Below are 26350 nucleotides of genomic sequence, written 5' to 3'. Positions count from 1 at the left end.
TTAATATCAAGTAAGGTACAGCAGTTTTTATTATGCCTAATTACAATTTACACCTGAAAAAAGACAGCTTTTTTAACATCTTCCATAAGAAAGACATAATGTAAAAGATACAAGGCTTTATACAGATCAGAACAGCTAAAGTGCACCTGATGTGCATGTGTGACAGCAGCCATTAAGGGAGTTAGATACATGTGCCAGAGACTGCAGCCTATCAATGGACTAGGACCTGGTGTCATCACAAAAGAATCGCTTGTGAGGTTTGTAATGCTGCCATAGAGTCACTAGCTTTGAATGGACTACTAGCTCGAGTATATCTATTAACAAAATGACTTCTCCGCTGACAGGTACTCTTTATTAGGTCAAAATACTGTACAATGAAGATGTTACTAAAAGTATATTTAAAATGCTCTTGGCGGGCAGCTTTTAAAATATTTTCCCTTTCATAAATAATGGTTCAGTAAGGGCTATGTTACACGAGCATTTTCAATTAGTCATTTAAACTGGGTAAGAAAACAACCCATGATTAGATGTCAGTTGGATACAGATTTCTTTTCCAATTTGGTCATACTGCGCACAATCAATATCAGTATCTGCCACTCAGTCCTTCATGGCATCTCCTGTGTCAGTGCAATTGGTAGTAAAATGAAGTTTAAATAGGACAGTTTGAGGTGTTGTGATATCGGCAACTGCAAGTTCCTGTCCATCGACAAGGCCAAGTTCTAGGAGAGAGAAGAAAATTTATTAGGTCCACAAATCATTGGGATTCTAACAGAAATATCTAGTGTTTTGTCCACATACAACTGGCCTTGGGGCTGTGAAATTGACTCCAAAGCCTTGAGCAGCATTTCAGGAAGCACTGAAACGGCTTACTCTTTTAGAAAGAGTTTGTTTATTCTGTTCATATATTTAAAGTTTTCACTGCAGCGGAGTTAGCATCAGCCATTTCTAATCTCGCCGGATCTCTAGGTAGGTTGTAATTGCAATAGGAACTTACAATGGACCCTACTAAGCTATGGGAAACTAAACCTACTGATGTGTTTTGCCTGGATTAGCTTTGTGCAGTTATAAAATCTGACCATCACCCCCCAACATTTCATAACCAAAAACAGAACAATTTAGGGACTAACCCAGTGTTTCCTACCTAAGGTCTATAGACAGTCATACCTGTATATATTTTTTTTTTAGTGTTTCCCAACCGGGATTCTGTGGAACCCCGGGGTTCCTCCAGAACAGGGTTGTCAAACTCTGGCCTGCAACGTCCTTTTTTTGGCCACCAAAAGATTCCTAAATATGAATTGCAGCTGACCCACCACTGCATTGAAATAGAGCCGCCATTACAATTCCCGGGATCACTCGTGTCTATAGACCGATCTGTCTATAGATAGATGTGTGGCCCCGCATTGGACTGTGTTATAGACGCAAGGAATTGTAGTAGCAGTGCAATTTTAGTGAGGAGGGAGTTCCAACCACTCATAACATTAAGCCTCGCATTGGACTGTTTTCTTCACTCAGAGAATTGTAGCAGCGGTGCTATTTCAGTTTCAAGTTTGGCCCGTGACTTTCTCTTAAGTTTTTAATTTTGGCCCACTGTGTATTTGAGTTTGACACCCTTGTTCCAGAAGTTGCTAGGGGTTCCTGGAGCAATGTGCTGTTTTCGACTTCCAGGTCAGTTTAATAAATACCAATGATCTTTACTGCTATCTGTAAGAGTTTCTTTTTCACAACTGGCCAGCATTGTAAGATATATTCTTCCTACTGACTACAACACTAATGTATAGTGAATTGTGAATATATTAATTATAGCAGGGGTTCCTAAAAGACCTAAATGTCATTTCAAGGCGTTCCCTCATGTTAAAAAGATTGAGAAATACTGGATTCATTAGAAAAAAACAGACCAATCAGGTTAATAAGTGGCTTGGTATGACCACCCACCCCTGGTATATATATCACATTATTTGGGTATTCCTTATACAATTAGAAAGGCAGGTTAGGGTTTAAAAATCAAAATAAATCCACAAGTCTGCTCAAAAAAGGATCCTTTGACAGTGTGTTTCTAGTTCATGTCACCCAATACTGTTGCAGCCATTCACTGGGTTACTGAGAATTATTACTGTTCAAAAGGGAACAAAGACTCTACTGACATTGATGCTCATAAGATGAGCTTAGGTCTAATGATCTGGAACAGAAGGCCTTTGTTCCTTGTTATATATGTAGTAATAACTCCAATAACTTAGTATTTTTACTGATCTTTGGATTATGTTATTCTGGATGTCAAATAATGTTTTTAAAATTATTTGCATTAACACTGCACTACAATAGTTGAGTTAATGCTGCTAGGATCTTTGTTTGAATACTTCAGGTGCAAATAAAAGACACTGCTAAGGCTCCTATTTAGTGTTGTAGGTAATAACATGATTACCTTGTAAAGTCTTGCAAAGATTGGGCCTCGTCCTTTCTTCTATGGAAGCTACAGTCTAGAAAATGAGACAGAAGAAATATAAACATTTTTCACCTTTTCTAAAAAAAAATTATAAATATATAACTGTTATTCAAGTCATTTTGTAAAATATCCCACCATAAAAAGTAATAAAACTGCTACATTCACACAGGGGATACAGATACTATTGGGATTTCTAAACACCTAGATCCATGTCAGCAGTAAGATCACCATCCCAGTACACAGAGCTATCCTTACCTATATAGTATAAAAAAAATAAATAAAAAGGGACAAGCGCTGGAGGCTTCTTGCACCCATATTATACACACCAGTGAACTTCCTGGTCTGTGTTTTAGTGTTACCTTTCTACTACATGAAACAGGCCCACTTTGGTAGTTGTAATTTAAAACTAATGATTTTGATCAATGATTTTTTTTTTTTAACAGGCACAATGCTTTTCACAAAAGGGTTGGAAGTTTCCCTGCAATTGGAGTTACATTTCTTGCAATACTTTTCTTTCTGTAACAGTAAGATTGCTCAGGAAGTCTGGACCTCCCATCAAGCAGTCAGTGTGTGTGAAGAAAATGCTAAGGCAAACGATGAAGTCAGAACAACAAAAATGATAAAAATGTTTAAAAACAAAACAGCAAAATTGAAAGACTTTTCAATATAGCTTGTTTAAACTCTGTACTGTATACATATAAATAATGTACATGGGTTTGTTTTTCTAAAGAAAAAAAGCTTCCATTTTAAAAATGCAGTAATCTATTCATAATTGTACCAAGTGCAGAGGCACTGCCTTGAGACATAGAGAATCTACATGGATCCACATACAAGAAACCAAACAAGATAACTTGCAGAATATATCTATGTTTTACAATCTTCTTACCTGTAAGTAAAGGGTTTTATTTTTCCCATCCTGCGTTGCTGTGATAGCAGGAGATTTCATCTGTCTGTATAAAAATATTCATTAAAGTTTTATTAGAGATCAGACAGCAATAAGTAGCTGAGGCCTATATTAATATATGACTTTACATATGCACAGGAGAGGGCAGAGACAGGAGCGATGGAGGAAGGTTGGAAGACCTCAGCTTTGGGGTCTTGGTCACATTGCCAACAGATCACAGAACTTGAATTTATAAGTTACTTACAACGAGATATCATTAGTTAAATAATCCAGAACTTCTTGCAGCTTTGCAGAGGATGGAAACTCAATGTTCTGAGGTAGCTGACTACAAGCTGGGCATTTATCCTGTCCCAAAACACAGAAAACACATTTAAATACAAGCAAAATGTGCAGACTAATGATAAATGCATTTCTACATAAAGATGACATTGTATATATTTTCCTTTGAAGCTGAAAGACTCCATAAAAAAATGCAGTCCTATGCCTGCAATTTATAATGTATTGATGTTTGCTTACAACTAGCAAATATATCAACACTTAACCCTTGGAGTGCTGTGGTGCCACATTCATATTATGATGGTGATGCATTGTTCACACCAAGCTTTGCCCATGAGAGAGGCACAGACTTCAGAAACACGCAGAAGTGTTATGCACTTAAGATTCTGATAAAGACCATAGCTCTGCAAGAAAGTGTAGGTCCATGGAATAACTGGTATGATGAGTCAAATATTAATACTGCTACTAGATTTTTTATTATTATATCAACAGGACTGTTTTGTCAGCTAGTTGGTAATTGGTCTGTCCAACTATTTCCTTATCTTTTCCAGAAAAATTAAATGGAAAGCTGGCAAGGGCCACCTGAAAAGTCATGATTAAAAAACAAAGCTTTTCTTTACGAATTCGCTGCTACCCACAAATTTGGATTGGCATACTTTGGCAAGTTTTAGATTTGATGGCAAACATTTGTGCAAACCAGTTAGACATCTGAGAAAACATCACATCTGTACGGTCTGTACGAACCTTTCTTTCTGCTTCAAATGTATATGTGTACAATCCATCCACGTCATTAAACACCAGGTAGTTATTTAATGGCATATAACAGCTGCAAGAAATCATTTGAAAAAGGTCAAAACACAACAAGCCATGAGAAACAGTTTGGAATAAAAATGAGATTTATAAACTTGATTACCTTGAGGCTATTTTAAATACTTCAGTGGCACAGGCCGCTAAAAATACCAAAAGAGATCACTGTCAAATCAAAAGCACTTATACACATTGCAAGTCTGTACTAAAGCAATAAACAATTTGCTAACAACCAATTCCATTTCAGAAAATTCATATGCTCCATGCACTCTTCCTTAAGAGCTCCCTACTATGCAACAAGACAAACATTTTGTTTACATGTCTTAGCAGTTACCATTGATCATCTACATTTATATTTTACTTCCCATATTACATAGATCCAACCTATTTTATAATACAGTGTTCAACCCAGCAATTTATTTCAGCTGGGTGTGAAAAAAATTGTAGGAGGGTGGCAACTCCTGTATTGTGACCCAACTCTTCAGTAACCACCCAAAAATAGCCGAGTGGATACTGAAAAGTGCCAAGTGATGTACCTGGTTAAGGGGCTGGGGAGAACACTAATTTATCGAACCATTATATCAGTACCTGTCTTACAGGTGTTTATATTTTTCAATGAGAATGTAAATGCTTTTGGGCAGGGTCCTCTCCTCCTGTGTCATTGTTTGTATCTGTCTGTCATATACAAACCCTTGTAAACCCGAATGTACAGCTATGCATAATATGTTGGCCCTTTTTAAATACTGTTTTTTAATAATAATATTATTATTACAATGCTTTCAAATAGCATTCCTTGAGGAAAGAGAATGAAAAAGCTCACATACAATGCAGTGACGTGCAAACTTTATGCACATAGTAATAAACAATGATATCCATGCAGTCATTGCACTGCTTAACTAACAATGCATTTTACTGAAGTAATGTTAGACATCTATTTTATACATATTGGAAAAACAGGAGGTAGGGCAATTTTGAGGATTATAATGGGACTGGTGTAATAGCAGCTCAGTAAAAAAATGTTTCTTTTACTTGAGAGGTCATCTTTATATTCTGCTGACCCTATAGTGCAAGGTATCACTACTGCACTTCTCCTTACGAATGTACTAATTATATCATAGAAAGCAAATTGATTTCCAAATCACGACAGACAGCAAATTTAAAGAAATTATTTTTTTTTTTTTGCCACTATTCATATAGTCACCAGCTCTGACCATGAAAACAGAAATTAAAGTGATTTTCATTTCAATAAACTACTTATACAAGAAGAAACCTAAACTGCTGGCACCATCCATATAAAAATCCAACTTGTCCTCCTGTTATACATCTGAATATGTGACAACTAAAAGGTACTGCTACTGGATAAAACCAAAAACTACAGAAAAATATTACAGTTTTACCTGCAATTACAGCATTTGTAGACGCTACAGCTGGAATAATTCTTTTCACAACACCTTAAAAAAAGAATGTAATACTGTCATGTGTGCATAACCTGAAATAGCAATTAAAAACAAAGGTTCTAAAACTATGCAATTACAATTTAAAAAAAGTCTCTGGAATTAAACTTGAAATATAAAAAAAGCAGAATCTTCCAGCCATAAAATAACTCAATTTACCTTGAGTGAGTCGGTATGTAATTCCTCGAATGTTGAACTGTGAAGCACGCTCTAAAGATTCCTTGTATATCCACTGGATATGCTCAGGGTCATCTCCATCCAGCTCAACTCCCTCTAGAAAAAAAATAAACAATAGGTTGTTTAATACAAATAATAGAGCCTTGACAGTTTTTTTCCATAATAAGACTGAGATCTAAACAAATGCAGTCAAATACAAGACCAGTGGTCAAATCAGAATTTTTTTTTAGCCAGGTGGGAGGAAATTATGTGAACCAACTTTCCAGTAACCACGAGTAACAGCCAGGTGTTTACTGAAAAGTGGCGGGTGGTGCGCCCAGCTAAAAGGGGCTGGGGAGAACCCTGAAGACTCTTACTTAAATATTGGTATTCTTATGGTCATTGTTATTGTTTCCTTATGATCAAGAATAAAACATCTCCTCCACTCAACCTCCAATTCCTCACTCTCTTTGTACAGGGCAAAGTGATGATGTCTTTCCAAGGGCATCCCAGACCCCACTATGGGCCTGATTTGTTAAAGCTCCCCAAGGTTGGAGAAAATACACTTCCATCAATGATCCAAGTGATCCATCTGGTTCAGGATTGAAAACATTTGCTAACAAACAGCAAATGACTTTTAAGAAATCCATTTCAGGTTTACTGGATCATCCGGGATCACTGATGAAAGTTAATTTTCTCCAGCCTTGGAGAGCTTTATTTAATCAGGTCCTATATACTAACCTTACCTGTGCTTCCTTACAGCCAGGTCCACACATTGTCATTTTAACATTTCAGTTCGGAAGGAGGTCCCAGATAAGGTGAGCATATGGAAGTCAGGAATGTGACAGTGTCAAATTATTTGCCTTCTGTGTCCTATTGGAAAGTTCCCTTTCCTTTCCATTCTCCAGACACAACAGGAAGTGAGAAATATTACCCCCTCTATTCCCCATTCCAGGGACAATTTAAAAGTTTTTATTTCAGATTGGAACGGTAACCATAGAGATAGTGATTCTCCTCAGTGGGGACACAGACGGTGATAAGTAATAAAGTTGCTAACCCTTCTGGATTTTATGCAGCTCTAACAAAAACTAAATAAAAAATTGGGATATGAATTTTTTAGTAAAATGCATACAAAGTAACTAACAAAAAAAATTATTAAAACTGTTTTCTTCTAATATGTGCACAAGCACTTGAGTTTCCTCCTCATGAAAGGCACCCATGCATTTATTTTTTGGTGGGAGAAGGGATTATTAACACCTTAGGTTGAGGGAATCTAAAATAAAAACAATTGCTTGGCTACTTAAAAACAAAATGATTTATGCACATCAAAGGAATTTTTATAATACCTCCAAACGGTTGCTCTTTTGGCCACTGCAAAATCCGGACATACTCTATACAGTGTTCCGGTAACCTGGGCATGGATGCAATCGTACACATAGGGAAGTTAATCTGAAGGAGAGAACATTACAAATATGTTATAGTAACAATGATGAAATGGGTCACATTTTGGAGAACGTTGAAATGAAGTTTCAGTTGCAATTGAGTAGCTGCTAGTGCCGAGTGTCCCCATACCACAATAAATGCAGGTGATTAAAAAAACTCAGATAAAAGAAAATTTGGTCTTCCTCCTGGTTACTACCTTAACAACTGCCACATCCCTTGATTGATCCAATTCAGATGAACATACAAAAAAAATTGGGACTTTAAGACAGTAACAAGAATTGGCATCATGAGTATTTTTTCAAAATGTGTCCATTTATTTAAAATCGTATCAAATATTGAAACAGTAATATTTATTTATTTTATCACTAAAAATCACATAAAATCTTCAACAAAAATGGTGTACAATTTCAGATAAATAGAAATATTTGTTTGTTCTAGAATTCTCTATGTCAGGGGTGTCAAACTCAAAAACACAGAGGGCCAAAATTGAAAATATAGACAAAGTCAACCTTGAAATTTATCGAAAAAATTGAGGAAATTTTTCCTTCTCATTAGATATAAACCCTTTTCATATGGAAACAAAGAGGTTTTGCTTCACATTCAATCTGGAACAAGCTTATAATAGAAAAAGAGGTATAAACATTTTTTTTTTATTTAAGAAAAAATCTTACGCCTCTTTCTCTATTTGTAGCTTTCTGAGTTAAATTTCAATGGTAACCTTTTTGCATAAGTTAACAATAACAATTTTCTTCTATGAAAGTACCCACCATTCAAGTCCATGCCTTGGAGTAGCAAGGAAAAGTACAGCTGAGGGGGAATGCTGTAAATGCCAGACGCAGCCAATGCGGGGCTAAATCTTCTGAGTAGCCTGCCGCTGAAACTCCCTCCTCATTGAAATAGCGCTGCTACTAAAACTATTGGCATTCCCGGCGTCTATAAAACAGTCCAATGCGGGGTCACGCATAGGCAGAGAGCCTGCTGGTTTATAGACACGAGTGATGCCAGGAATTGTAGTAGTGGCGCTATTGCAATGCAGCGGCAGGCCAGCTGCAGTTTATATTTAGGATTCCTTTGGGGGCCAAGAAAAAAAAAACAAAAGACGCTGGTGGCCAGAGTTTTACACCCCTGTTCTATGGGTTTTACGGCATAATCATCGGCTTCCTCAGGAAATCTAGAAGGTTTAACATATTCATCACCATTAGATATTAGTGCATTATTCAAAAATACAGTATAAACTTACATATACTCTGTAAGCTCTCCTCCTCCCTCAAATCACAGAAAGCACCTCAGCGCTGATGTTAAATGGCACCAGATACAGGGGAACTACGAAACCATCAAACTGTCCACTTTAAAAAATATCACATCTCCTTCTAAATAAATATATTTCAACATATATAAATTCTTTTTGTATTGTGCTTTACTACATCCTATAGCTCACACAATTCCTTTGCGATTCCTACGTGAAATGCTTAGAGAATTCTAGAACAAACAAATATTTCTATTTATCTGAAATTGTACACCATTTTAGGTAAAGATTTTATGTGATTTTTAGAAATGAAATAAATAAATGTTACTGTTTCAATGTTTTTATATGATTTTAAATAAATGGACATATTTTGAATATATACTCATGATGCCAATTGTTGTTACTGCCTTAAAAATCCAAATTTTCTTTTGTACGTTATTCTGAATTGAAACGGAGATCAAGACAAACTCATGTATGCCAGATTATTGTAATCATTTATAATAAATACAACATTTGTTTTCATAGTAGATCTTGTGGTAAAATATACGGTTTGGTCATTACACCAGGAAGCCCTAAAAACCTGAATTAAAAAAAAAAAGCCTGAATCTGACTGGTGTTTGTAAGAACTTCTCATTAGTAACTTACATCTAAAGGCAGGCATACAGCAGGGTAAGACCCAAGGATTTATGAGGTATGTCTTATGTAGTTAATTTCCATATTTAGTGTGTCTGGTTATACTAAAAACCTAAAACTCGCACCAACACAACAAAAAAAGTCTAAAACTCGCACAACCAGTTTGTGAATTTCATATGTAAAGTGACGTAAAGCAGGAGACAGCAAACCACAGAAACAACTTGTGGCTATATAGGGCTATTCTAACCAGCTAGTTAAAAATTGTTAAGGGAACTACTTTACCCTCCAAAAAATGGTAAATAACCGATATTCTTGAAATTCACCCAGGCTGTGCTTTATGGCAGAACATCAGGATGACCCTATTTTTCCAAGCTTTAAATTCCTGAGATCTCTGGGCCACAGCTCCGCCTCCTGTCTAGTGGTCATAACACATGCAGGTCATCCTCATCATAATGTGAATATTTCACATGCTCACCTGTGGTGGGTACAATTCAAGAGTACACTCCACACATGCTGTCATTCCTGGTAAAATGACACGGGCATTTCCTTTAAAGCCTTCTGTACCTCCATCAATAAAAGGAATAACTGTGCTTTGCTGTAATTCCCCATCTTCATAATTCAGGAGGGACATCTGAGAAAAAAAAAAAGGTTTTGATATCTATATATTTATTCCTGTATCTGTACATCACACGTTGATTGGTATAAAGCAATTTGCCACTACTCTATTTGTAAATAAAAAAATCCAGTCTACAAAAAAACAATATTTTAGTCTTTGGGGAGCCCACAACCTCTGAAGGTGTCCTGTACTATCTGGCTTTAAAATATAAGCATAATGTCCTATTCGACACATTGGGCCTGATTTATTAAAGCTCTCCATGGCTGGAAAGGATACACTGTGAAGCTGGGTGATCCAGCAAACCTGGAATGGTTCAGGATTCAAAACATTTACTAACAAATACAAAATGACTTTGAAGAAATCCATTCAAGGTTTGCTGGATCACCCAGCTTCACTGATGAAAGTGTAACTTCTCCAGCTTTGGAGAGCTTTAATAAATCAGGCCTACTGTCTCCACCAGCCTGCTATCTTGCATCCTTCTGGCATCTCTTCTCCAGGTAAACAGTGCACACAGACAGATCCATCTACAGGATCTAGTAGAAAATTCTACTCATCAGACCAGCCACCTTCCTTCCTTCATATTGGAGCTCTGATGCTAAAAGGATAAGCAGTCTATCTGGTCAGTGGCTACACAACCCTATACATGAAACCGACAACATGATTTTTATCTCAGCACATACAGTTTTTTTCAATTTTGTTGTTTTTTTCCAAAAGGTTTTTTCCTTTTTTGGGTAAAATTTATTCCCGTCATAAAAGAAAAAAAAAACACTTTCAAAACTCACTAACCTGCATTAATAAAAGTATCAAAATGAACGCCTTCACCTTCCTCTTTCACACAATTTATTTATTATTTTAAAAACATTTCTCTTTAAAAGCGAACAGAAGGGAGTGTAATATTACCAGCATTCCATTCAGCCACCGCCTGGCGATAATTGAATCTAGACCACAAACTATAAGGTGAAACTCTGGAAAAGAAAAAATAAATAAATAATTAAATTCCTGAATAAGAATGGATCAATATGTCAAGATATTTGAAAGCAAAGAATGCTCTACCTCGATAAAATGATTCATCCTTGTCTTGTATTTTATTGAAATGACTTTGATGGAAATCAAAGTTAAGGACAAAATTCATTCTGATTGGTTACTCATCGCTTTGTTCAGTAGGCCCTCATGTATTCCTTGATTTTCCAGTTGGGAACTTCCCCATGTGCCCAAGCAGTAAAAAAATTCCTCCCTGCACCAATGTAATCGTGCAATCCTATAATGCAATGGCTGGGACAGAGTGGCCTTTCCTACTGTCTCGATTGGAGATAGGTTTGTCTTGCTGCCACCCATTGCAATATTTACAGCGCCAAAGAAATGAATCATCCAAGAGGAAAAATAACACACCTTACACACAGTTTTTTGTAGTCAAGTGCAGAGCACAAGTAAAAGCCATTAAGATGTTGTTGCAGTTTGGGGGGTGGTGATATTTTAATGTTCTCATTGGTGTTGGTTGAAACTATTAGTTTTTATCTTATAAAAGGTCAATCCGTCAAGTATTATTTTCTTTAGTAGGCTGGAAAAACATTTCCCTGATTCAAAAAATGCAGAGAATTCTGCACAAGCAATAACAGCAGGATAAAAGAATCAGGCTACGTACACGTCAAATGATTCCGGCATGTGTACAGAGCTTGTCGTCCATCCTGGAGGATCCATGGACGACGAATGATCGTAATGAAAGTTAAGAAAGAGCAGCGGGGTGCAGCTCCGTCATTCTCCCCCCTCTATGGAGCAGAATGATGCTGTATGTACAGCACTTGTTCATGCATCGTTCAGTCTTTTGTCTTTGCAAAGACAATTATTGCACGTGTGTACCCGGCCTAAGGCTGCGTACACAAGTGCAGTAATTGTTGTTGGAAACGAACAATCCACAACAGATCGTTCGATAATTGTTAACAAAAAAAGTGCACAACGACCTGATATGAACGAGGAGTCTCGGTGGAAACGAATGACCGTCCTGGTTCAGTGATCATGGATTGTTCTGTGATACACTTTCTCCTGCACATGTTACTTTCTGCATCGTTTGAACGATTGTTCACAAACGATCGTATCAAGTGTGTACATTTTTGATGGATTATATTTAAACGATAACATCCTTACAGCATATACAGAATTGTGAACAATACAATTGTTCAAAATAATCGGGAATAATGGTTGATCGTTCGTTTTCAAACCATAATTATTGCATGTGTGTACCTAGCCTAAGGCTTGGTGGAAAGATAGGAAAATAATAGGACTCCAGCAAATCAATGAACTGCTTCCCAATATTTACCTTGTGCTTCAGAGTCTGGAAGTGAAGCTTTGATTTCACAAGTCTGTACCAGAATCTGCTCCCCTCCCCTCAACTCCAGGCACCTTCTGGTGTCTTTATCCATTTACAAAAGACACCTTGCACCTCTGCAACATTATAAGCAATTGCAGGGGCGATTACCATGTTGTCAGTTTTTAGTTGCCTTTATGGACCCATCTAAAATTTGGTATACAACGCATAAGATTCCCTGAAAGGATACGGAGTAACACAACAGTCAGGGATTCTGGTGTTTATAAATTCCGCTGCTACTTCTGCTTTGGGTCTTCCAACATCCTTCGGTCTGTAAAAACATGACAGAAAAAAACATGTATTCAAGTGCAACCGTATTTAAACAAATGCTGTAAAAATAAGGGAAATAATTGTTCTCTCAAATGTAGTATTCATGTTTATTACAGGGCTCCAAGTGAATAAGAATGAAATCATTTAAAATGTATTACTTTTGAAATACATTAAAAGCATGGCACAAATATAACTTTGATTGCTTACTTTGCAATTTCGGTATTACTTACCGGAAGAGAAATTGTCTGTTTAAATTAGAGACATCTATGGTGTCCATATCTATAACATGGATCTGACGGAATCCCGATAGCGCCTGTTGACAACATTAGAGAAAAGATTACTAATAAAGTTATTTATATCGCTCGTTGTATTTAAAAGGTTCTCCAACTCTACAGCAGTTTTCAAGAAAGTGACAGAAAATTGTAGTAGTACAGTAGTAGTAGTATTAATAGTAGTATTAATTAACATTAATAGCATTATGATGGGATGATCAATAGACACCGGTGAATTAAAAAGCAGGGGAGCCAAACTTTGCATTTCTCAGGAAGGTAGCAATATTGGCTTGCAAAATGTCCCTTTATTCAGAGAACAGCACATAACATCACCACAAATAAATGAGTCTTGGAACACCAAAGTTTAAATTCAAAGCCACAGAACTGTTGATCTGCTGGTCTTGTAATTAGAGGTTTCATTTATTTATAGAGAGGTGAAGGATGCAAGAAAGGCTGTGTACACGTTAGACATATCCGAAAGAACATAAGGAGTTTTGATTAAACCACTGAACAAAGTACTTGCTGGGTAAACAGTGATTTCAAAACAAATATTCAAAATGTAAAAAAAATGAAAATTACCAGATTTTTGAGAAGTTCACACCCCAAACCCCCAGCTCCAACAACCAATATTTTACAGGTTTCTAACAGAAACTGAAGAGACTGAAAAAGAAAAACAAAATTAATTAATGTTTCAGCTGCATACCAAAGACAATCAAACTGTAACCAGGTTTTGTTGCAGTGTGTACATTCGTATGTATGGTAAAAAAAAAAATGTTAGCCTAAATTGTTTGTTCATCATATATTTCATGTAATATTTCCTAGAAACTCACTGAGCTTAAGTTTTATTTGCACCATACTCTTACTGTCTAGTAAAGCAAAAAGCAGCGTGTAAAGGGTGAAAACCACAGCAGCCAATCAGAATTTATCTTTTACAGCTCTGAATGCAGAAGACTAAAACCTGATTGGTTGCCAATTACTAAATCAGCATGTTATGGGTGTTAAGGGCCTGTTCACATTCTTGCAAATGTGTGCAGTTGTCACATGCACAAATGGCATTCTATAGTGCTCTGGTTTACATGACTGTAAATAAAAGAAATCACAGGTTGGCCACATTTGTTATAGGGCACTTAAAAAACTATTTAGAAGGGTCTATACATTTGCATGTTTTCAATACCAAGTATATGTTATGCAGGCAACAAAGGAAGCCTCTGACAGAGACTGATATTGTTGGTGCAAAAACATTCCAACATGGACAGCTATCTCTCGAATGATGTGTCATAGAAGGGCATCTTATGGCAGGGGTAGGCAAACTTTTGTGGCCACTAGGCCATTTCAGGGGTTGGGGGAAGTACATAATGCCGGACTCTTAATCCCACCCTAATGGCTCTGCCCACCACCAGGGAAGGCCCCCTGAAATTAAATCCCTCTCCTCAGTATGCATTGCGGAGGAGAGGGCTTTCCCTTCAGGGAGCCTTCCCTATTTACCGCGCTAGTGGAATATTAACGCCGGCCGCTGAAAATAGGGGAGCAACAGCAAGGAGGTGGGACCGGAGCTCCGGTAGTTCCTAAAGCCCCATGCCGGATCCGGCCGGCAACCCGCAGCTCCGGAGCAGCAGGTTGCCAGCCAGCATTAGGCCGGATCGGCCGGGGGCGTTAGGTCGGAACAAACTAACGGCTAGGCCACTTCTGGCCTAAAGACCGGAGTTTGCCGACCCCTGTCTTATGGCATAACATTGCAATCCAATCAGTTCATAAAAATATGTTGTTTTGGGGACAAAATCAAGGGTATGGCAAATAGGGGAAAAGTAATGTTCTTAATATCTACTGTCCTATAGCAGAGAACACTCACCTTATACTTGCTCCTACACAGTTCCATTCAGCCGTTAGGAATAAAGCAAATAAGTTGCTAAATAAGCAAATAAGAAAATGGGACGGCATTGGTTTCTAGTGATTGGCCCAGAATTGGGTGCTAGAATATTCCTCAGTCTTGTCTAATATCTGACTAGCCTGACTTAAACTTACAAAGGGTTTTTGCACTCTTGATGATTTAATAGAGCAGCAGGAAAGGTAAATATGAGATGATAATGTGTGCTGGGGGGTATAAAAAGGGAACCTGTTGATTTGATCTGCATGAGCAAATTATACGATTGTTTTAAAGCACAACCTTAACATGTGTAAGCCTAAAACACAGAGATAATAACTACACCCACTGGGCCTAATTTAATAAATCTCCCCAAAACTAGAGAATAAAAACTATCTTGTGAGAACCTGGATGATCCAGCAAACCTAGAATGGATTTCTTTAAAATTGTTTGCTATTAGTTGCCAAATTTTTTAAATCCTGGACCAGATCCATTTTAGGTTTGCAGGATCACCCAGGTTGTCCCAAGATAGTCCTTCTCTTCTCCAGTCCTATGGAGCTTTATTAAATCTGATTCATTATTTTCTATTTGTTTAACCCATGTCCTGAATCTTACAAACGTAACACCGCAGCAAAATGCACATAAGTGAACAGGCCCTTAGGATATGTAATTCTTACTTGGTTTATGTATGCAACAGTCTCTCACAGACACATTTCCATAGCTTTTTATTAAAAACAAAGCATTTGGAATATAAAACAATTGTACAATTATAGAATAGTTCTGTTACACAGCACAGTATGCCAACCACCAAAGCACAAATATTGGATTCACGTCACAAAAAGGAGCAAAAAAAGCCAGACTCACATAAAAACAGTAAAATACTGCTGCAAAAGTAATACACACGATTTTTAAATTTCTCTGTAAAGTGCGGTGAACCAACCACAACTTTTAGTAAGTCTGCCGTTATCATGTAACTGAGAAGGATTTGCTTATCCTTTGTGAGGCTTTACTAAAGCTGAACTCCAGGTGGATAACTAAAGACACAGATGTCATAGAAAGGATTAAAGTTTGATGCATCAAAGAATTTAAAATTATGCCCAACCAGTTTTGTAATCTAGCACTCTTGTTCTGCAAATTCCCAGAGCTTATTACAGATATCACAACAGGAACAATACACCCTGGTCCAGGACCCAACCTGACCTCTAACTGGACAGACAACAAGGCTACGTATACACGTGCAATAATTGTTCTTGGAAAGGATCTTTCATGACAAATGACTGCTCGATGCATGAAGGAGCACTTTATAGACATCTGCTCTATGGAGAGGGTAGGGGGAGAACGACGGAGCGGCACTCACTCTCTCCCCTTCACTTTCATTCTGATCGTTCATCGTTTGTCGTTCTACTAGCACAATTCCATGAACAATTAGCGCTGCACACACAGCAGATTCTCAGACACTCTGCCCTGAGGCGATTATTGGACCAGAATTATCTGACATGTGTATGTAGCCTAAGCCCTACACATATTTGCTCATCCCTGTGCTCTCTCTTGCATAAAGAATCTGAATAACTTTCCTATCATACAGCTCTATTACTTTATGCAATTTTATTGACACGTTCCCTTTGTAGCACGTGAATAAATGCAGCATTTTACTTATTTTTAGTGTTATTGGCTTTTAAATGCATGCTAGGACCTATAGATTTGGAAAGCATTTAGAATGAGGGTGAGACTTCTACCACTTGGTCACTTTAAAGTTGCAAAACAAATGCAGTTTTTTTATACTATGAATAACACAACAGATACTCGAGATATCTTCATACTCTACTCATACTATACTAATGTTTAATCCAGAATTTTTTTAATCTGGGTGGGAAGAAATTGTGGCCCCTGTATTGTAATGCAACTCTTTAGTAACTACCCAAAAATAGCCAGGTGGTTTCTGAAAAGTGCCGGGTGGTGTGCTCAGCTAAAATGGGCCACTGAGAACCCAGTACAGTGCTCAACTCAGAATTTTTTTTAAGCTGGGTGGGAAGAAATTTTAGGTGGGTGGCATCCCCTGTATTGTGATCAAACTCTTTGGTAACCACCCAAAAACAGCCGGGTGGGCACTAAAAAGTGCCGGGTGGTGCGCCCAGCTAAAAGTGCCTGGGGAGAACCCTGCAGTAGTCAGCCCACTAAGCACAGGTATTGCATTTGTGGGAGAAGGTGTCTAGTCAGTGGGATGTGAAGTAATCTAAATCCTTTGGGGGCACAAAATATGCTCCCTGAGAGGTTCACCCACTTATTTGCGAACATTAGAAGGGTAAGCAGTGTTCTCCCCAGAAATATTTTTAAGCCAGGTGGGAAGAAGCTTTAGGCCGGTGGCAGCCCCTGTAATATGACCCAACTCTTCAGTACCCACCCAAAAACAGCCAGGTGGTTACTGAAAACTGCTGGGTGGTGCGCCCAGTTAAAAGGGGCTGGGGAGAACACTGATAAGCAAATGCAGTGTGAATATAGCACCGTAAATTGTAATCTACAGAAAAAAGAAATGCGAGCACGGACTGCCACCCACCTACTATATCTGCCCACCCGGCTTAAAAAATGTCTTGGTTGAGCACAGGGCAAGATCCGTAAGACCCCACACAATGTTGCACCCTGGACTGCTACCTTATGGTGTTAAGCTGTGTGATAATTTGTGTTGCATGAAGGTAGCATCTTCATTTGCATTACCTTTTTTTTTTTTTTTTGCAACACAGAGCACTACAACACATGGAAGTGCACCACCTAAGTATGTTGCGATGCCATTAAGAACTAACAATTGTGTTACCACACAGCAGATATGTCAAAGGCTCCAAATGTGACAGCAACAAAGGAGAAAATAAATCAGGTCTTCTGCTCTTACATACAGGGCTGTACTGTGTCGATCTACGGACTGAATTGACAAATACAAATCCTTTGCCAGGTAACAGTTTCCATATGAGTGATACATTGGTGGATTTAGCTATCAGCCTGAAGTTCAGCATTCACGCCAGTTTGGAGCTGTGTGAAATAGTTTATGAATCATTACAACACTTGTCATAAGATGTACACAGGTATGAAGTCTCACTCTCATTCACCCAGCTAGAGTGCAAAGCTAAAGACAAATGAATGTAAAATGGATTTTCTCACTTCATTGCTTGGTTCGAACGCGGGATGTATGAAAGGTCCTGATCGCTCGAGGAACTTCTTAACATGGTTCCAGCGACCTTCCCAGTCTCCAGTGTCCCCACACCCAAAATCCACAGCCATTCTGCATAGAACACAACACTGACATTATTCCACAGCATACCAGCATTTACAGGAAACGTTCTCTGGAAGGGACAGGTGGTTAAATCATAGACATTCCATGGCAGGTAGAAAATACAACCATCAAGCAAATGTTCTGCAGATCATGACATGAAAACGTATGTTTATAAAAAAAGAGATCACACATTTTTATGGACTGAGCAGAAACCTACAGCACAATGACTGACCCGGAAATGATCAGCTGCGATTAATTATTTGTCCTCCTTTTCCAGGCTTGGTATGGCAAAGGGTGTCTGCAGAGGTTGTACAATGTCCATAGAAATATGATCTGTTCTCAAAAGGACCAGACGTGCCAAACTAGACATTTATAAGCAGACCTACAGTACATAATGCATCCTTTCCCTATCTTGGCTTCCCATAATGTAAAGCTATGTGACCATATCCCCAGGCAGAAAGTCACATGTAGTAGGCAGCTTGTAATACCTGTACGGGGGATAGGTATTCCAAGCCTCCTTATGTATGTATAATGGAAAAAAAGAGGTCAAGATAGGGATAAGAGTTGTATATGCAGTACAGGTCCACACCTAGCCAAAATGCTCAAATAATACTTAGATTATATATATATATATATATATATATATATATATATATATATATGTATATATAATATGAATTTAAATTAAATTATGAATAAAATTAAGTTACCGATCAATCACTAAAAATAAACTCCTGCTTAATATTACAGAACAACAAAATGTACATTTCAAATAACAAATACGGTAGTTATAGTCAGCAAATTCAAGACAGAGTTAATATCATTTCTATAATAAAGATCTGATTGAAAAATCTGCAGATGTTATGATGATCCAGTGATCCTGCTATAATAAGTTTTATGGCAATATAAGCTGTTATATATTGACAACTGTCCCCGGCCTGTCCCCGTCAGTTACACCTCAGGTGGACACTTGGCAGTTGTTCCAATGTTTCCATCAGAAAATGAAGCATAGAAATAATGTGCAATCAACTCTGGAGACTCCAGGAAGAGATCAGCGGGGAAAACAGCATGTCCTAAGCTTAATTCAAGTATTGCCTGTAGATGCTTTATAATATTATTATTAATATTATTAAACAGGATTTATATAGCGCCAACATATTATGCAGTGCTGTACATTAAAAAGGGGTACACATCAAAGCAAGCAATATCCCCAATATAGTGGTAGACTTTCTTGATCTGCTAGCAGAAACTGCTGAATATATGGGCAGCATAAAAGATAATAAAAATTGGCATCGATTTTAACCACATGGCAATCCATGCTGGCTCTTCTCCTAATGGGGAATTGTTGTACAATTCAGGCTTTGCCATTTTCTCCCAACTTGTTATGAAATTTGCCAAAATCTGCACCCAGGTTGTAGTCATTCCATTTGCACTCTTAACTAGCAAATTATATTTGACTCGATGTTACAATTCATACATACATCTGAATATTTGTTTCAGGCCCAGAAAGGGCCCTGGATGAGCCAGGCAACCAGAATTTTATCATTTGCACATCCCCTGTCCTTTCCTTGGCCAATCACAAACTGTGAATACAATACATAATGTATTGCCCAAGGAGAGAGGAGGGAGTTGTTGAAATGTCACTGTCAGTGCAGAATGAAAGACGCAGCTCTTTACATCTATACACAGAGCCGCCAGAAAAGGATGGCAGCTGGGCTGGGACGACTGCATGCTACTGTTTATGGGTACATTTTTATCTGGAGTTCTTCTCTGAGATATGAAAAACAGAGATCTACTTTAAAAACATTTGAACAATGGAGCAGCAAAAACTAAACTAAAACTCTTTGAGAATGCAAAAATATTGAAAATTCTTAAAGGAAAAACAAAAAGAAAAACAACATTTACATCAAGTTGTAAACATTAACAAAAATGCAAACAAGGCAAATAGCAGAGCATAAATAATGTATCACTAAGACAAAAGGAGGATAGCCACCTAAAATAAAATGCAGATGTCTGTAATCCAAGTATAGAATGTCTATAGACAGTCATGTCATACACTTGTCTATATTTTTGGCGTTTCTCAACCAGGATTGTGTGGAACCGTGGGGTTCCTCCAGAAGTTGCTGGGGGTTCCATGAGAAATGGGTGATATTATTCTCACTGACCACCACACTAATATATGGTGAGATGTGTATATAGTAATTACAGCCAGGGTTGGAGAAAAGTTAATCTACATAGTAGGGCAACTAAACGAATAAAAGGAATGGAAGAGCTCAGCTATGAGGAGAGATTAGCTGAACTGAATCTATTCTCCCTTGAGAGAAGACATTTAAGGGGGGATATGATCACCATGTATAAATATATAAATGCTCCATATAGAGAACTCTTTTTACTACTAGTCACTTTAAGGTCATTATAAAGAACAAGAAGACACTCTTTGCGTTTGGAGGAAAAGAAGTTTAAGCTCCGGATAAGGAAGGGATTCTTCACTGTAAGGTCTGTGAAAATGTGGAATCGGCTCCCTCAGGAAGTAGTTTCAGCAGCTAATATAGATTGCTTTAAGAAAAAGCTGGATGATTTCTAGAAGCACAGAATATAACTGGGTATTAAGGCTTTAAAGTAAAAATAACAGTGACTATTGATCCAGGGAACATCTGATTGTCTCATGAAATCAGGAAGGAATTTTTTTCCCATTGGAGCAAATTGTACCAGGGTTTTTTGCTGTCCCCCTATTTGCACCTTTATGGGTGCAGAATAACATGGGTTGCTCAAGTTAGGAATTCAGATCTGCTCTGTGGCCAATTTTTCTCTTATCTTATGGTATCTAATCAGCCCTCTTAGTTCCTATGTTTGGACATCACGACATTCAGTCCTTAAATTATGAAAGATAAAAAAGAAGAGGGTGGGTTTGAAGCGGACATATCAACACAGTTTTAATACTATGTAAAAGGATAGCTATACTTTTTATATAATGTAAAATAAAAGCGTTTTTTGTTTTGTTTTTTTTTTGGGGGGGGGGGGGGGATCTTCACTGCTTTGGCTGAAGACTGAAGGGGGAAGATTGAATATACGTCATCAGGCGGCTTTCATCCAATGTAAAAAGAAAAAACAAAAACGGTGCTTGATCTCACACATGCGCAGTTTGGAGGAAGACGTCACCTGATCTTGAGCTTGAAGAGTTAGATTGGGTGATGCAAGGAGGAAACTGGAAAAAGATGGTGACGTTAAACGCAACTGGGAGCCCCAGACAGTAGGGAGAAGCACGGGACTCACTGGGCTCAGATTGTGGATGGATTGAGGGCTTTTCATGGGTAAAGGCAATTTGTTTTTCTTTGTGAGAGTTCTGCATTACGTCCTGCGTTACGCATCCCGAGATGCTCTTGACTGCTCCTTCAGGCATGCGCAGAAGAAGCCCCTTTATCAAAAAAAAATAAAAAAAATGCATGCGCAGTGAGATGGGCAAGCTTTTTTCCCATCTACGTCACCCGATCTCGTGCATGTGTCAGGTGATGTAGGAAGAAGAACCTTGATGAAGCGGAGAAGATGGCGGCGCCCAGAGCGCCATCCTGAAGACGGATGCTGGGACGACGTGGGACCAGAAAGGAAGACACCTCCGGATGGATCGAACTGCCCTGCAGGATTGAAGGTAAGTGAACTTTTGTTGGTATGGGGGACTTTTAGGTTTACTTCCTCTTTAAGTAGTCAACAAAAATGCTGAGCACTGTTGTATTCTTCTGGGAATTTTTTTTAACATGAATGGAAAGAAGCTGTGGGCGGGTGATGGTCAATGTATTGTGATCTAACTTTTCAGTAAAACAGCCGGATGGTAACTGAAATGTGCCGGGTGAAAGCCCAGCTAAAAGGCGCTGGGAGGAACCCTGTACTATCAGCCTACATCTGAGTGCATTTGTGGCAGATCAATAGGTATTGTTCCATGTTCACACTTTTGCAATCTCGCTTGATGGAATAGAAAGGAGCATCAATGCATGCGTTAAATATGCTGATTCAATATTATTATTAAGTATTTATTTAGCACCGACATATTACACAGCATTGTACATAGTCATGTGACTAGCTGTCCCTAAAAGGAGCTCACAATCCAATGTCCCTACCATAGCCATCTGTCATTATAACATCTCAGGTCAATTAACCTAACTGCATGTTTTTGGAATGTAGGAGGAGACTGGAGTACCCACAGCAAACCAAACAAACATGGGGAGAACCTGCAAACTCCATGCAGATATTGTCCTGGCCGGGATTCGCACCGGGGACCCAGCGCTGCAAAGGCCAGAGTGCTAACCACTGAGCCACCATGCTGCCTGATACAAAGCAAATGCATGTTCAAAAGACAGCAGCTCAGTGGTTAGCACTCTGGCCTCTGCAGTGCTGGGTCCCAGGTTGGTATCCCCGCCAGGACAATATCTGCATGGAGTTTGTAGGTTCTCCCCGTGTTAGCGTGGTTTCCTCCTACATTCCAAATACATGCAGTTAGGTTATTTGACCTTAGACTGTATTATTGGCACATGACAATAGTAGGGACATTAGATTGTGAGCTCTTTAGAGGGACAGCTAGTCACATGACTATGGACTTTGTACAGCGCTGCATATTATGTTGGCACTATATAAATACTGTGTAATATTAATAACACACAGCGATGCACAACATGCATTTCCATACAACCTCCAATAAGCAAGCTGCAATAACAAAACACAGAGCAATCAGGGTCTAAACTACAAAATAATAATACATTAGGAACAGATTTTAGTTTAGGTGGATATCCCAATAAAAAAGGAAGACAAATCTTTGTTCCATGGCAGCCCCATTGGCCAATATTATCTGCTCGTCAATGTGCTGACAGGTCACGTGACTGACAGGTAGCCCCGCCTCTCTGCCTATAGGCTCCCGGGCATTGTATGAGGGGATTCATCTGTCCATGTTCTAACACCTCCCCTGAGCCAGCACTAACTTGTCAGACAGCTCTTCTATCCGCCTTCTTTTCTTCTCCCTAAAAAGAGAGAGAGAGAATAAAAGAAGGGTCTCACCCTCCCGGCCTGTGACACAGAGGGGACCCTAGCTGGACACACACACAGGTACTCACGGCTCTTCAGCATCCGCCATATTCGCCTGAGCCTTTCACTTCCCACAATGCACCGCCGCTCGGGAGAAGGCGGGGCTAGCGATGACAATCCATAAAGTGTTTCCCAAACATGGCTTCCTTTTTTTTTAACTAACTTTATTAACAACAGTGATTCAGAACAAAACAATGAAGTCATCGCATCCCAGTGCAGTCTCTACGTTCTCTTTCCTATTTTATTGTCCTGGATGTGTGATTTTTTTTATAAATAAATGTATTAATTAGTGCAAATTGTATTCAAATGTAAAGGTTGGTTTCAAAAATTTTGAATTAATGACATACCCCTTTTTTGCCATTTTTAGGAACCATCATATGACCTAATGCCTAGGCACAATATGTCACATGGTGTTATTCAATAAAAGAACAAAGTGTATGATTTAGGGTCTTCTGCAAAAGGTATGTGTTGTATTTATGGAGTAGGCTGTTAGGGAGGTATGAGGTGTCACTTTTTTTTTTTTTTGGGGGGGGGGTAGCTAGAGGTGCCAATTAAATACCAATATTCCTAATTCTGGCTATATCAGTAAATGTATTATCAGGGGTGCCATGCTTCACTCCTCCACTGCCATATACAGGACAGATTGTGGTTTGTTTTGTAAAATATTCCTTACCTTACTGCTCACTGTTAAAGACATGCAACACGTGTCCCTGACCCTCAAAGACTGGCATTGGTGCCAGTGGGAGGAATAGAGCCCTATCATTGGTGTCAGGGGGAGGAATTCACCCCATCATTGGTGTCAGGGGGAGGAATTTGCCCCATCATTTGTGTCAGGGGGAGGAATTTGCCCCATCATTGGTGCCAGCGGGAGGAATTTGCCCCATCATTGGGGACAGTAGAAGGAATTTGCCCCATCATCGGTGTCAGTGGGAGAAATTTGCCCCATTATTGGTGTCAGCAGTAGGAATTTGCCCCATCATTGGGACCAGTAGAAGGAATTTGCCCCATCATCGGTGTCAGTGGGAGAAATTTGCCCCATTATTGGTGTCAGCGGTAGGAATTTGCCCCATCATTGGGACCAGTAGAAGGAATTTGCCCCATCATTGGTGCCAGCGGGAGGAATTTGCCCCATCATTGGGGACAGTAGAAGGAATTTGCCCCATCATTGGTGCCAGCGGGAGGAATTTGCCCCATCATTGGTGACAGTAGAAGGAATTTGCCCCATCATCGGTGTCAGTGGGAGGAATTCGCCCCATAATTGGTGTGAGTGGGAGGAATTTGCACCATGATTGGTGTCAGTGGGAGGAATTTGCCCCATCAATGGTGCTGCTAGGGAAGAAAAATGCCCCATTATTGGTGTCAGGCAGAGAAATGGAGCCTTAAGTGCTGGTAAATGTGAGCAAAGACCCTTGGTTTACTGATTTGCACTATTTCTGGGCCACCATTCACTGGGGATGCAATAAGTTGCCCAATTCCAAAACAAATATAATTTGATTTCCATTGAATTTACATTGGAGTCTACAACCATAGAAGATCCTTTTCTCACCATAATTGGAGAGGGTGGGGCTTCAGAGGAACCTGGAGGAGCATATACTAAAAGAAAAATCTATGGAAAGACACGTGATTTCTCTTTAAAGCAAAGTTAAAGTTATGTTGGAAATACACTGAGAAATCCCTGCCATTCTCCTATTTGTCCACAAGGTGGTGCTGTATTTGGATGTTTTTACAATGAGTATAGTATATAAACTGTTGATCTGAATTAGATAATAAAACAAAGAAATTTCATCCCAGGATTAACCTAAGAGGCAGTCTTAGGATCCATTTAGCTCTGGTTGTAGGTGGCCACAGCTTTATGGCTTTCAGGTGAGTAGCTCAGCTTGTGTCTGAGCCCTTACAATCCCCAAAATAGGCACAGTAGGGACTCACTATTAACCAACAGACCTACTGTATGCAGATGTTTAATTTTTGCACAGACATAAAAAATGATACAAATACATAAATAACACTGGAGAGCGGCATTAGCAATGACAGTGGAGGTCTGAACAATGTCACTGCACATATACTCCTCCCCCCCCCAGTACTGCCACTGACTTCCAAGATCTAACCCTGATGGCTCCTGGGGGTTATAGCGCTGTCATACAATAAAACAACTTTCTTCAATCACTAAGAAAAGCAAACATTTGTGATAAAAAGCTTTAATAAATTGCTTGTAGAGACACATAAACCTTGATATAACAGTCTGATAAATAATAAAGGGACTATGCAGAATTTACAACAATTAATGACATAAGAGGAAATATTCAGATCTGTAACAAATGTAAAAAAGGTCTAAAAAATATAATCATGGTATTTGCTATATATATAAGAAAAACACCCAAATACCAATATTGTGTAATTGAACCTTTGGGGCATTCTATCACCTATCCCGTAGGTCATAGTGTTACACTTACCTATCCTCTATTCAATGATAAATCCCAGAACAGCTGCTTGTTACAATGCTACCAGCCATGCCCACCAACACCTGGAAGACCAAAGGGATGGGTGAATGTGCATATTGAATGAATGGGTCCCAGGTGGGAACATTTTACCAAGCAGCTTTTGGACCCAGAAAACAATATTCTGACATAGAGAGAGGAGTACATGGGTGGAGGGATCCAATCAGGTAAGTGTAACTACAGCAAATTTGAGCAAGTTGGCAAAGTGTATTGGTGCACTGGATTGTGGTAGAGAAAATGTTCTCCACTCCCTTATCTGAATTATGCTCACCTGCCCCACATTATACAGCCCCTGACCACTCAAGTCTCAGCCCCTTGGCTCACTGTAAGCCTAGTATTCTCCCCAGATCATTTTAGCTGGGCACCCCACCTGGCACCTTTTCAGTAGCCACCAGTCTATTTTTGGGTTATCACTGAAAAGCTGGATCACAATACAGGGGCTGACACCCGTCTACAGCTCCTTCCTACCCAGCTTAAAAAAACTTCTGCAGAGAACATTGGAGCCCTGTATGCCTTTTTCTGGCCTAGGCTTCTTTTACCCATCCCATGCACTCCTAATAAATTGCACCCACCCACTATATTCCCTGCGCTCCACTGAATTCTTTTGCCATTGTGCCCCTTCCATGTATTCCCCATGCATTCTCTAATTCCTCTCTGCACCCCCTATGTGGTTCCAATGCTTTCTATCTCACCCTGCAACCCATGTGTTCCTCATCCACTCCTCTATAACCTCCAAACACCCCATGTGCTCCTCTATAACTTGCAGTGATTCCAATCACTTAC

At 38.9% G+C, this 26350-nt stretch overlaps 1 protein-coding gene across 2 annotated transcripts; it reads right to left on the bottom strand.

The window, feature by feature from the left end:
• UBA3 (ubiquitin like modifier activating enzyme 3) lies at positions 1–23173 on the bottom strand. Of its 2 annotated transcripts, XM_072420780.1 has the most exons (18): positions 23102–23173; positions 22970–23008; positions 17891–18011; positions 13459–13539; positions 12838–12920; positions 12528–12608; positions 11029–11072; positions 10876–10940; positions 9835–9990; positions 7384–7486; positions 6041–6154; positions 5825–5878; positions 4534–4570; positions 4365–4446; positions 3589–3689; positions 3327–3390; positions 2420–2474; positions 1–719 (listed from the first exon to the last, which is right to left on the bottom strand). In XM_072420780.1, the coding sequence occupies exons 1-18, from the start codon at positions 23119–23121 to the stop codon at positions 598–600; spliced, it is 1422 nt and encodes a 473-aa protein (XP_072276881.1). In that variant the 5' UTR covers positions 23122–23173; the 3' UTR covers positions 1–597. The 2 variants fall into 2 exon arrangements, with proteins under 2 accessions (XP_072276881.1, XP_072276882.1); XM_072420781.1 differs by lacking the exon at positions 22970–23008 and having other exon boundaries at positions 23102–23157.
• Positions 23174–26350: the final 3177 nt, after the last annotated feature.

This window comes from Pyxicephalus adspersus, chromosome 8 (genome assembly GCF_032062135.1).
Source record: "Pyxicephalus adspersus chromosome 8, UCB_Pads_2.0, whole genome shotgun sequence".
NCBI classification, from domain to species: Eukaryota; Metazoa; Chordata; class Amphibia; order Anura; family Pyxicephalidae; genus Pyxicephalus; species Pyxicephalus adspersus.
The sequence above is the reverse complement of the archived record's forward strand: the minus strand, read 5'-3'. Positions and strand labels throughout refer to the sequence as shown.

Bases quoted from the DNA above. Each gene is read 5' to 3' on its own strand.
- UBA3 (XM_072420780.1), bottom strand. From the start codon at position 23,121: ATGGCGGATGCTGAAGAGCC. The intron at 12,609-12,837 runs GTAAGTAATACC...ATGTTTTTACAG, and splicing joins AACAGACAATTTCTCTTCCG to ACCGAAGGATGTTGGAAGAC. The intron at 4,571-5,824 runs GTAAAACTGTAA...TGGTATTTTTAG, and splicing joins TACAAATGCTGTAATTGCAG to CGGCCTGTGCCACTGAAGTA.